The sequence below is a fragment of the Streptopelia decaocto genome (assembly GCF_964273445.1).
Source record: "Streptopelia decaocto genome assembly, chromosome: 1".
NCBI lineage: Eukaryota > Metazoa > Chordata > Aves > Columbiformes > Columbidae > Streptopelia > Streptopelia decaocto.
Genome location: NC_138663.1, coordinates 145441507 through 145454979, shown reverse-complemented (window position 1 = coordinate 145454979; position 13473 = coordinate 145441507). Strand labels below are relative to the sequence as shown.

Genomic DNA, 13473 nt, shown 5'->3' with positions numbered 1-13473 from the left:
AAACAAACCACCTCCAAACAGCTGCAACAAAAGCCAGCCCCAAACAAACAAAACCACAAACCCATCAGTATTTCAGTGCTGTTCACTTCGGTTTAATACCATATGCTAAAAATTAGAATTTGGGCCAGACAAAATGCTTCACATGATGTAAAAAGAAACATGAAGCCTCAACATGAGAAAAGAACCCCTGATACACAAAGTATTTACAAGCTGAACATCAGAAAAAGCAGCAGCAAAAGTAGACGTGTTATGTGGGACTACCATCAGTGTGCAATACTTAAGAATAATCCACAATGCTCTGGCCTCAGTTCCTGTGTGGTGCCAGAGCCCAAACACAACCTTCCCTCAGAGCTTCTCTAATGAACTAACTAGTAAAAATCATTCCTCAAAAGATTACAAAACAGCTTAGATTCTGTACTAGGAAATTCTGGAATATCGCACTTCTCCAAAATCAGTTAATGTTGTTTTTAATAAAATACTTTGTTTGAAGCAGTTCCCCTTGGTGCAAAACAAGAAAAACATTACGGTTCAAGTAGCTCCAAAACTCATTCTTCTGGACTACATTAGTAGGACACAACTCTGTCCACTACACGGTGCAATCTAAACATGTATAGGTTTGCTTAGGAAAAGACTTACAAAACATATACTTGACCCATAGAATCACAGAGTAATTGAGGTTTGGAAGGGACTTTGGGAGGTCCTTAGTCAAATTTTCTGCTCAAAGGAGGGTCAGCTGTGAGGTCAGAGCTTTACAAGGTCAGGTTTTGAAACTTCAAAGGATGGAGACTGACAACTCTAGGCAGCCTGCTGCACTGCCAGGCTGCCCTCACTGGAAAAAGTTTATTCCTTATATCCAGAATCTCTTGTTTAAGAAATTTCTAAGATGAACAATACCTAGGATATCCATCAACTAGCAGCTCACTGTTTCACAAAAGATCAGTATCTGAAACTTTTTAATACCTTACAACAAGGAATAAAATCCAGGCTGTGGAGAGGGAAGGGGTACAGGAAACATACAGGAGGAGGAAAAAACACCAAACTGGTCAACTGGTAGCTATCCTAACATGTTACATAAATGTAACCGTATTTTCACAGATACTGAGGCATAGAGACTGAGAAGTGGTACAAAGGACAGACAGCAATAGCAAAATAAAAAAAAAAAAAAAACGCATACAAGGTGACACTGCTGATCAAGAGACTCCAATCTCAGCCATACAGTTACTCCCCCTGCAAATTACTTGCAGGAATCATGTTCTGTCATCTGTCTTCCAGATATCCTCAATTCACCTGCCTATCTCCCAATCTTGTTCAAGTCAGTGGAACTGTTCACATGTTATTTCAGGAAGACCAGCATCTTATTTCTTTTACTGAATGTTAATGACTTCTTAATAACTCACTACTTACCAAGTTCTACTTCAATTGTGTTGTTATTTGGATAAATAAACTCTGGTTTCAACTGCGGTGATCGTTCTAACAGAAACAAAAAGAAAAACAAAATCTTCAGGCAAGAAGAGTTCCACAGCTTACTTCGTTAAACAGTTTTACAATGGCTTTGCTTTATTGTTTGGTACTATTGTAGTACCATACTTACTACCAGTTTCAAATTTACAACAGAAAATATCTCATGAGATTTGCTGTACTTTATCCAAACTATTCTATTTTAGCTTCCACATTAACAAAAGACTTTAGTTCATATTAAAGATACTTCCAAAAAATCTTGAATTTACTGGCAGTTGATATAAAAGCAATAAAAAAAAAAATGAAAACAAAAACAAAAAACATTATTAACTTTGTCAGAGAGATAGATAAAGAAGAGAAATACCTCCTAGTATTTAAGTAAAAGAGTAAACAAGCACACACTTAAACTGGGCTGGAACTGCACCCTTCTGCACAATACATAGACCCACTGCTAACAACTCACTGTTCTTGTATCACCTAAAGTCAGAATTTCAATTTAATCTAAAAAGATGAACACACTCCCTCCAGCCAGCTTTTCTGATAGGAATACTATTATGGTACTGGTCAAGTCATCAGCAACACTGCCTACGAAGATGCAGTTACCAGAAACAAGTGACAGTACTAGGAAAGTGTGACAGTCAGTTCTGCATCCTGTTAGATGCAGAAAAGCACAACCCAGTTCCAACAGTAAGCCACTCTTTTCCAAAGGAAGATTTATTAACTTTATAGTACTTATACAGCTTGTCCCATCTCCTTTCCCATCAACTGAGATTCTAGTGAACTTTGTGAGTTCACCAAGAGAGCCACAAGTGTTTTGCTGTGACGATCTCAGCAAAAATGCCTTTTTAAAAAAAAAAATATTTAATGATGCACTGTCTTAGCATAAAACACCTCCTCCCCACCCCCCTGTAACCACTGCTTCCTTCTTATTTTCATTCATAACCCTGCATTTCTCATTTCCCCATGACAACTCTTCTTCAGAAGCAATGCTCAAGGGTAGCAACATGCATTATTGTATTCTAATTTTAGCATTTGGGGAAAAGAATAATTTTAGATTTGCAACTCTAATTTCACTGAGCTGAAAAGTAACACGCCAAATAGCTTATGCCTGCATGCAAATATTTACAGCAGAGCCAAAAAGAGAAGCGAGTAACCTCAATGCACTCACCTTTAACCTCTAGATTTATGGTTCGTGAAACGTTGTATTGTTTTCCCATATATGTGTATACCATGCGGCACGTGTAGTTTCCTCTGTCTTGTACAGTTGGGTTGTAAATCAAGACAGCATTATCAAACTCTGACAAAATAAGTCGCTTGTCTTCAAGAAATCCAGGTTTACACTCCTAAACATATAAAAAAAATACTTGTAATTTAAGGGAGCTAATAATCTGATATCTAAAGAAGTTACTGAACTCTACTGATTATTAAAATAGCTGCCAACTACTGATTTTTCTGAAAGCCACAATGTGGGTTCTTATCCAAGCATCACAACACTCTAACATGAAGCCTGATGACGTCTTGCTGCATTTGCACTTTCTAAAAATCACTGTAGCCACCCCTTTAAGTTTCCAAATGCCATGCCTTAGTTCATTGCCTTCATTTAACAGCTTGACAGTTTTCTATCTCAGGTGTAATAAAAATTATTACACATGTAGCAGAGAGTTTATGAGAATATGTGCCTGCATTTCTGTTTCACTGAGATGAACAAGAGCTGCAGTAGCAGTGCCTCATGCTGTTGCATACATTACCCTTTCTGTGACAATGCAAATACAGTGAATAACTTCCCACTCTTCCCTGACCTCTTAATCTCAAAGGAAGATGTATAAGTGCAGCACCAAGGTTATTTTACATGTACAGGCTACTTTAATATCAGCATCAGAATTAAGAATTGAACTACTTTAGAATTTTACCTTACCACAGGCAAAATACATGTTTGTAAGCTTGCATAGTCTACATAGTGTTTTGGCAGAATCAGAGCAAGAAGTATAAGAATACCACACCATGATCCACAGACAGGACAAGCCTAATATTCTATGAAAATGTAATAATTATGTAGATTCTTGTATTTGAGGAAACAAAAGTTTTTAAACTGATTATCTACATAAAATAAACAAAGGATAAACCAGATTTTCATAAATCAAAAGACATGTTTTTTACTCTGGAAAAACTTGCAATCCATACATGGACAATTGTTTTTTTAAAATCTGCCTCCCATATCTCCTTACACCTTACCAATAGTGTAGCAAGACAGATGCCTTATTCAAACTCTAGAGAAAATAAACCTTCCCTTCCAAAAGCTGTTTTTCACAGTTACTTCATAACACATTTTAAATAAAATATTTCCTATGCACACTACCTTATACCAGTGTATTTCAGGCTGATTATTTTCTTCATCTTTAAAATGTTCTAGGTCTGGGCATATAATCTTTCCAGTATTTGTGGTCATCACTTTTTGTTCAAACTTCATTTTTCCATTGAAGCACAAACTGTTATCATTCTTAAAAACTGTTAAATTTATAGTTTTTGTGTTGGATTGGTTAAGTTTCCTGTGAAGAGAAGAGCAGGCAAATCAGGTCATTAACAATAATGTCGTTTCCTGCAAGTCAGGGAGTTTACAGAAATGGACTTCAGCATCTCAACCAGTCTTGCCTCTAACACCCCTGATACAGCCCGTGTAGTTCTTAACCACCCCTCAGCTTCTCAACCCCTGTTCAAGACCAAGAGATGGGAGTAAGTTCTGATTTTGTGTTGTGAGCAGAAGCGGGGTCTGCTCTGGAAGCACTCAGACCTGATGCTCTATGGAGTCCACAGCACCAGCCCAGCCTTGCCATTGTCAGCGCTGTTTGCCAACACATGGTAGTGCAGGGTAACCCAAAACATATCTGCACTGGAACATCCTTGGTGCCAAATGAACAGCAGAAGACAGGTTCATCTCAGCAGTCCTTGGAGGGACATATCAAGAAAAACAGACTGTAACTCTTAGCAGAAGAGAAACAGAGCTTCCGAATAACATGTACAGTTTTGTGCAATATCAGTGGGAAATCACTTCAGACCAAGAGCTCACAAGAGCCTATGGTACAGCAGCTCTGCAGAGGAGAGATGGCACTAGCAACTAGAAGCCTAAGCTAGAAGTAAAGGAATGCTCTCTATTTGCTCAACTCTTAATTTCTCAATGCTGTGCTAAGGGAGAAGTTTCCAGAAGACTGAACTGCATGTTTTGACAATCCTGGGCTCAGCTTCTATATACTGCACCTTGACAAGCTGTGTAATTAAAGTGACTGATGTACAAAATGTAGCCTACAGTTAACACAACTGAACTTTAGCAAGTTTTTTGTCCTGCTGACATTAAGCAAGCCAGGGATGTGAGGTGCCCACAGGAACATATCTCATAGCTGGAGTAAGTAGAAACAGAACAGGAAGGACTAAATTAAAATTATGTTTATTATGTAACTGGGTAGCTCTGAAGAAATTACATTTCTTCTGACTTCCAATTATAGCTTCATTATCAACTATGGAGAAGGAAGGTCCAAAGGCCTGAGACCTCTGCCTACACTGGAAGTTTTTGCTGATCACTGTTACTACATTCACAACCCAAGCCCCTTCAGCATAACTGGTGCACTGTGTGCACACCAGTAAACATAATTACACACTACTAAAACAAATTTTGGGTTACTCAAAAAGCCTGCATTGGCTCTTCTCAGTGTGCTTTGGTGAGACCACAAGGAAAAGAAAAACTTCTGTGCTCATGCTCAAAATTAACTTCCTGCTCAGCAATTTCAGCCACTACAAGTAAGATTTGACCACCTGAAGTGGTAAAGTCCAGTGCGCTAATCTGACCTTTAAATATGGCAAGAGCTTTAAATAACCAAAGAGTTGAAAATAATCTATTATTTTCTACTTCTCCGTGCACTGAGATCTTTTGAGGAGTACCAGGGACTCATTACTTTTCACTGTCTCTAAAGGTGTCTAGCACATTGTTTACTCTTCACAAGCATTCTCATTTTTGACCAGTAATATTTGGTAATGTTTTAAAATAATATGTAAGAATGTTTTTATGACTTTTAATTTAGAAATTGCTAAAAGAATTCCCAAAAAGTTGCTAAGCTCTCTGGAAAGTCTGTATGTGGTGATACTGCAGAACTTGTAGAGTTTGCTCCTCTTAGATCCTTCTTCCATTTAACCACATCCAATGAAGAAACCAAAGTGTTCCTCTGATCTGTCAGTATCAAACAGCAATTTGAGCACAGGAAAAGCTGAAGCAGTTAAAACTTTTCCCTGTGACCTTACACTTCATCCAAAACAAACAAACAACCCACACAGACCATGGTTAATATTATCCTGCTTTAACATGAATAGTCTTCTGAATGAACCACTTTCATAATGCTACATATGTGCAAGAAAAAGTTTAAAAAGGCAGCAGGCAGAAACAAAGAGCATAGTCAAACCAGTGCTTTTAATTGATCTAAGCTCTCTACCTAAACCAAAAAATTCTGTACACTCAAGTTCCAAGAATATATTATCACACTTGTAAGCGTCAGCAACCCAGTTGTTTCCCTCCTCCCTTCCTTACCTTACAACACACTCATAAAGTCCAGAATCTTCCAGCGTTGCAGGGATAAACCAAAGCAAACCCTCTCGCTGATGAATCCTGGCATCTCTCTCTGTGGGTACTGGTGTAGCACTACCATTTTTATACCATGTCAGATTGTAATCAGACGGAAGCATCGGCAGTGTAATTATTGGGCAAGTAATAACTGTAGGCTCTCCAACAAGCACAAAGTAATTACAAATAACACATTCTTCTATGAAAAAAAAATAAAAGAGAAAAAAAAAAGTTAAGGCTTTTAATCTGTATACTTTTATGTTGTAGAAGTATTAATATCCATTCCAAGTTACAAAGAATTAGAAAATAAACTGTCTGTAGGAAATTACCATTAAAATATTGCAAGGCTACAATTTTTTGTTTGTTTAGCACCTTCTGATTGAGGATCTAAACGACACATTTTACAGAGCTTAAGCCACAATGAAGGTAGTCAGCGACAAGCACATGTAAGTCCAATGGCCTCAGTGCAAACCAGGATATAAGAAGATACAGGGGTTCACCAGGCAACAGAAGCTGGAAGGCATTCAACAGTTAACTTTAAGTCAAGGAAGCCAATCTCTTCGGACTTTCTTCAGAGGAATCAGGGAGCGGCTAATCAAAGCCTCAGTATTCTAAATTTATGTGCCTGGATTTAAAAATATTTATGTCAGTTTGCCCATTTCATCCCCAGTGTAACTTCAATCCAAAAAGAGGCATCCAGCACATCTTCAATAAGCTGAGGCAAAAACAACCCCAAAATCCACTATTTGCTCTCAGTAACTCTTTTCTGCTAAATACACACAACTCGTCTCCTTCAGGTATTTCTTCTTCTTTTTTCCAAATAGTAATTTAAACAACGTATTTAACTTACCAGCACTGAACAGAGGTATCAGTGGAATGAGATTACCAATGAGCAAAAATATAGATGTCATCGTTTGCTGCAAAGAAGAATTTTCTTCCGTCAATGTGGTAAGTGTTCAAGCTGCACTATCCTCCGTCCTCTGCGTTACTCCTTTAAAAAAAAAAATAAAATAAAATAAAAAAATAAAATCAGAAGCATTAGTCATCTTGGGGAGGGAAAAAAAATGGGTTTGGTAATTTAGCCTCAGCCTTTGAAGACTTCAACTACAGCAACTGTTGGCCTTCACAGAAGGCTGTTCAGTTTTCAGCTTTCAACTGGAATTTTCCCAGATTTCTACTGGAATAACTTTTGCATAAAGTGTAACTTTCTTTTGCCAGCCTAGTTAAGCCAAAAAGAAAAAAAAAAGGCAAACCCTCTAGCACAGACAAGTTATGATAGCATACAGAGCATACAGTGATTTAATCTATACCATATAATTTAGATACCAAGCCTGATTAAGCTATTCTCCTTTCCACATGTTTAGAAGAGACACAGTTGCAGAGGTGGATGAGGTATTGTTCTTTGAACTGTGCTTGTACAGTTGAGGCAGCACAGCTTTTAAGAACAGATGAGATGGCAGTTCTTTGCAGGAGAACAAGCACACTAACTCCAGGGTAATCCACCAGGCACTTAAATTTGCTACTAAAGTCAAACGTGTGTAGAAACTGCGGCTAATATGAATTGCTGTGGTCAGACACAAAACAAAGTGTTCAAGAATTGTAGTTTCACTTCACACTTCAGGTCTTCTTTGCAGCTTTCTCCAACAAAGACATGACTGAACAGACACCCGCTGTCCTCATGGCCCACAAGCGGCTTCCACAAAACCTCTGAATCTTAACCAAGTCCTGCTGTCCTCTCAGATGTGGCTGCTCTGTCTCAGCAAGATGTCATCAGAGCCCTTCCCAACCCATCTACTGTCAGACAGCTGGTAAACATTTAACCACTATTCCTTCTGACAGCTTGCAGGTTAAGGTCTGCATGTAGCTGTTTTGTCTTTGTTCAGTTCCTGACTATTCTGCATGCTGCTCCCTCTCACTCTAAAGCAGTCTGGTTTCCCGTGTAGCCCTCCATTGCAAAACATTCACTGCACAGGTCCTAGTTAATATTTGCCTTCTACCCAGCTAGAAATGGCTGGAAGAAGAGACAGTATTCTCTGAAAAACACACATGGCCTTGACTTTTTTAACCAGTGTAGTTCACTTCAGTGACAAATACACCATATCAGCTCCTTCTTCTGAAACATTTCATACACGGAAGTGTTGGGGTAGTTGAGAGGGACACACAGAGCAGAGTTCAATATTTATATTAATGTAACAGCCTCCAAATATTTACATCTGTTGGACAGTTTATCTGACAGAGCACTCATACCATAGTCTTTATTTAGTTGCCTTGTATGTGGTTTTCCTGTAACTTGCCAATGAGGTGATGATCATGCTTGAAGTTTCAGTTTACCTGTAAGGAGTGGAGAAGGGGAATGGAGAAAGAGAAAAAAGGATTTTTAAAAACACATCATTTGAACAGCAACACACACATACAAAAACAGATTTTCCACAGACATCTTAAGTATAAATGCAAGAGCACACATTTGCCTACACTAGAGAGACTCCTTAAAACAAAAGAACAACAACAAAACTTCCAGTAAAGAATGACCAGAATTCTAGCAAAGAATTCGAAAATGAAGTTTCTGTCCAACACAAGATACTGTTACACGTGTCAGCAAGCAACAAAACCCAACCTAAGTAGCCACTTTGTAAGACAGATTTAACCACTAAAAGGAAACAAAGAATACTTAAATCTAGGGCAGGATAGGAATAACTAAGCAATCCAACAGGTTAAGCTTTACATTTTGCACCCATTACTGGTCTCCAGTACCAAGGGTGGATGTCTTTCTAATATTGTAGGCTAAAGCTAAATATTTTTAAAGTTCTGTTCTTTCAAAATGCACACACAACCCTACCAACTCCCTTCAAATATTGCAGAGGTAAATCTTAAAATCTCCAGTTGGAAGGAAAGAAGCCTCTAGCTTTTTAAGTTGCAATACCTGGCAGTATATGGAGCATTTCTGTTCTTGTCAGTATAGCATCAAGTGACCACACAAGGTTTTTACATTCTTTCTTAAGCAGAATATACAGAGAAATATTATCCAAAATCTGTAAGCGTGGAACAGCTAACTTGGTTTAAAAAGCAGATGTTTGCTCACGTACTTAACAACTTTAGTCTTGTAGTGGCTTCTATCCTAGTCTCAGCAATATGAAATCCCCCTGTGATAAAACCAGGGAAGCTCAAAATCTCACTCATGTAGTGAGTAGTGGGTAGTGAGGTGGACTGCAAACTGGCTGAAGGAAATAAGCCAGAAAGTCGTGGTCAATGGGGCAGAGTCTAGTTGGAGGCCTGTATCTAGTGGAGTGCCTCAGGGGTCAGTACTGGGACCAGTACTATTCAATATATTCATCAATGATTTGGATGAGGGAATAGAGTGTACTATCAGCAAGTCTGCTGCTGACACCAAGCTGGGAGGAGTGGCTGACACGCCAGAAGGCTGTGCTGCCATCCAGCGAGACCTGGACAGGCTGGAGAGTTGGGTGGGGAGAAATGTAATGAAATATAAAAAGGGAAAGTGTAGAGCCTTGCATCTGGGTAGGAACAAACCCAGGTTCCAGTATAAGTTGAGGAATGACCTATTAGAGAGCAGTGCAGGGGAAAGGGACCTGGGGGTCCTGGTGGACAGCAGGATGACCATGAGCCAGCACTGTGCCCTTGTGGCCAGGAAGGCCAATGGCATCCTGGGGTGTATTACAAGGGGGGGGTTAGTAGATCAAGAGAGGTTCTCCTTCCCCTCTACTCTGCCCTGGTGAGACCGCATCTGGAATATTGTGTCCAGTTCTGGGCCCCTCAGTCCAAGAAGGACAGGGAGCTGCTGGAGAGAGTCCACCGCAGGGCAACAATGATGATTAAGGGAGTGGAGCATCTCCCTTATGAAGAAAGGCTGAGGGAGCTGGGTCTCTTTAGCTTGGAGGAGACTGAGCGGTGACCGTATTAATGTTTACAAATATATAAAGGGTGAGTGTCACGAGGATGAAGCCAGGCTCTTCTTGGGGACAACCAGTGGTAGGACAAGGGGTAATGGGTTCAAACTGGAACACAAGAGGTTCCACTTGAAATTGAGAAGAAGAAACGTCTTCTCAGTGAGAGTAACAGAGCACTGGAACAGGCTGCCCAGGGGGATTGTGGAGTGTCCTTGTCTGGAGACATTCAAAACCCGCCTGGACACATTCCGGCGTAGCCTCATCTAAGTGTTCCTGCTTCAGCAGGGGGATTGGACTAGACGATCTTTTGAGGTCCCTTCCAATCCTTAACATTCTGTGATTCTCTGAAAGAATGGCAATTTCACTGATGACACTGCCTACATACTTAGTTCAGAAAAATGTTTCACCTTAAAACTTGTTGGGCTCGAAGGAAAAAATGTATATGAAGTCTTTTAAAAAAATAAGAAAAATAATTAATAAAAGAAAGAAAAAACACCACCAACAACCAAACAAACAAAGCCCCACGCCAATAACCAATTTGTGGTTCAAGCTACTAAAAAAGTTTTGATTTCCAAGTTACTTGCCTAATATTTATCTTTCCATATTTAAATTATAACTTTATAACTTACTACTTCTCCTTCAAAATTCTAAAATTACCACCTTGAAAACAGAAATAGAAAATGTGGACCTAATTTATGATATTGACATTTTGTTCTTTGCAGGATGTCTGTCTTTGCAGAACATGCCCTTTGACTTGCCTTAGGCACACTGCCAACTTTAAATGCCATAAGAACATGTTTTAAAGACATACTGGGTCCCTAGGTCCACATGCAGTGTAATTAGCAAACTTGTCCTTCAGGAAGCTGGGCAAAACACATCACTGTATCTTTGTTTTCCAAATTTGCTGTCTGTGATTTTTAAAATATTTTACTTGAAAATAGTTTATAAATACATGGGCATGGCAGATCCCTCCAAAGGCCAACACGATGAAAAATGCTCAAGACAGTAGTATAGAAAGCATCTAAGCCCCTCAGCTGTATCTCAGCACATCACTGTTAATTTATTTAAGTGGCTTTCAATATTGATCACTGCCTACAGGGGCTCATTACAACAAAAGTGACCAACAGATCCTTAGCCTTTAAGCCACAAAGAACAACACAGAAATTGTGATTCAGGGCAACTAGTTATCATCTCTGCAAACAACAAAATAGATAGAAGTGTGAAGTGTCCCAACTTAGTGGCATAGCTGTATGAAAGAACTGCATCAATTTAAGTAAAACTTTAATACAGTTTAATTGAAATCGGATGCAAGGGTGGAGAACCAAACCCACATATGGTGACTTGCTCCAAAATACAACCACCAAGACAAGATTCAACCCATCACAACAATTTATGAAGCTCACACCTTGTTCCTTGCTGTGCTTACTCCTATCAATAGGCTTCTTTAAACTGCCTACCAGGGTTAAACCACAATAGCAAAGCAAGATAATATTCTAACAGACTGAGCCTTGCTTCCAGCTTACCACTGTCCTGAGGTCCCAACTTCCCTGTCTAACGTGCTCAATATATCAACAAAATGCAGCTGATCACGCATGAACACTGACTCACACAAAATGATGCACAAGCACCTTCTAGAAGCAGATCTCTTTATCCACAGTGGTATTCTGACACTGAAGTGGTAACCACAAACTTTAGTTTTTAAATGTCTCCTTTCCAGACAATCCTGCAAGATCCAGCACTACAGAAAACTCATAGCTGTAAGGAAAACCTGTTATCCAAGACATTCTGTTGAAGCTACATCAAAATGAAGTCACAGAAATAAAAGATTAATACCCATGGAGACAACTGCAATGGTTGAATCTTTATAAGCTCAATTCCAGTTCAACTTTGAGACAAAGTATTAGCTGCTCTACATCCAGAATCTGAAGAAAATGTTTGTTACAGGTACTCCATCATATTTTGCCAAAGCACAGGAGGCAAGGAAAAAAATATATCTGTAGCTCTTCATAACTCACCACTGGTTGATTCCAGCAAGGTGAAGAGTTACCTATACAGACACTTCCACCTCACATCAAACTGAAGGCAAAGAGAGCATCCAAACAACCTTGAAAGGAGTGGTCTTATCAGTATTCAGATCAATTGAAAACAGTACCTCCTTTCAGCATCAAGCAGAGGGAGTTCATTTTGCAGGCAGCGTTTGGAGAACTCTTCTATGTCATTTCAACTCCTGATGCCTGTCAATATAAAGTAATGCAGACTTTAATGGGGAATATTTATTATTTAAGTCTAAAGTTGCCATTTTTCTACTAATATTTTCAAAGTACAGTTAAAGAGGCTTTTAAAAGGACCAGAAGGGCTCATGAGGATAAAACTACATGTATCAAAAATACAGTGATGCAAAGTATTAAAAAAATTAATGTATTACTCAGGAGGGGAGGGGGTGGAGAAATCAGTAATATTGTTTTATTAAAAATATAACAGTTATTTCTCATTTAAGGATGAATTTAAAATATCTGAATTAAGGATTCTGTGTTATAAAACTATTTTTGTGCAAGAGTTTCATGTCAATTTCTCGGCTTTTCCAGCAATCCAATTTTGCAATCTATCTGAAAGGTGAACGTGTTCATTTAGCAACTCCAAACTGTTTTCTGAGAACTTAAGTACATGCAAGTGGTCCAAGTCAAACAAGCATTCAGCTGCTGAATTTACAAGGAAGAAAAACAAAACACATCCAGCACTTTGCCCGAGTCCCTGATGAAAACTCTCCAAACTTATGAGGTGCTGCTGGAAACAAACCTGAACCTGATTCAGCTCAGTAGATTTTCACGAGTAGCCAAGTCCTACCAAGCTGTGGCTCCACAGGCTGTTGCCAACCATCTGAGTTGTGACCAGCTGAGTCCTGGACTGTCAGAGCAGCTTCTCACTAAGTTTGACACCGATATTTCTGCAGGAACCTCTTTCACCTCTTGTTATCATACAAACAGTTAAAAAAGATCCCCGGTTTGATCACAGTTATGCAGTAAATGCTTTCTGCAGTGTTTTACTGAGTCAAGAAGATTTATGCCAAGCTTTATCCTGCTTCCTGTTACAAGTACTGTAAAAAATGTGACAGCATTCAGGACTCCGATAGTTTTCATTTCTATACCGTATATCCTACCTGAGTTTGTATAACACCATACAGAAGGAGGAAGTAGACACAATTGCAAAATTAAAAACTACTTCCAAGTAAGCCATTCGGTGCCCTAAGAGCAGGAAAACCGGCAGCCGCACGAATAGGTAGCAGGACTGCGCAAACACAGCGTGCATCAAAACTGCCTCAAAACACAGCTAACACTAACAGAAACCAACTTTGCGGGTTTGGTGGTTTTTTTTTTGGAAACCATCAGCACTGCAGTCTGCCTGCCAAGGAGCTGACCCCAGCCCTACCGCAACCCGCGGACACCCCGACCGGCCAGGGGACGCCGCGCCGGGGAAGTTTCCCCGCCACCGTCCGCTCCCCACGCCGAC

At 39.4% G+C, this 13473-nt stretch overlaps 1 protein-coding gene across 1 annotated transcript in view; it reads right to left on the bottom strand.

The window, feature by feature from the left end:
• Positions 1-13473, bottom strand: part of LOC309435150 (uncharacterized protein) — a 54803-nt gene that overhangs the window by 41061 nt on the left and 269 nt on the right. Inside the window, exons 2-8 of the mRNA XM_082043068.1 lie at positions 12119-12200; positions 8309-8392; positions 6912-7052; positions 6029-6260; positions 3815-4004; positions 2627-2801; positions 1405-1470 (exon numbers count right to left, since the gene is read on the bottom strand). Coding sequence (XP_081899194.1) covers positions 1405-1470; positions 2627-2801; positions 3815-4004; positions 6029-6260; positions 6912-6972 — 724 coding nt within the window. The 5' untranslated portion in view covers positions 6973-7052; positions 8309-8392; positions 12119-12200. The remainder of the gene's footprint in view (positions 1-1404; positions 1471-2626; positions 2802-3814; positions 4005-6028; positions 6261-6911; positions 7053-8308; positions 8393-12118; positions 12201-13473) is intronic.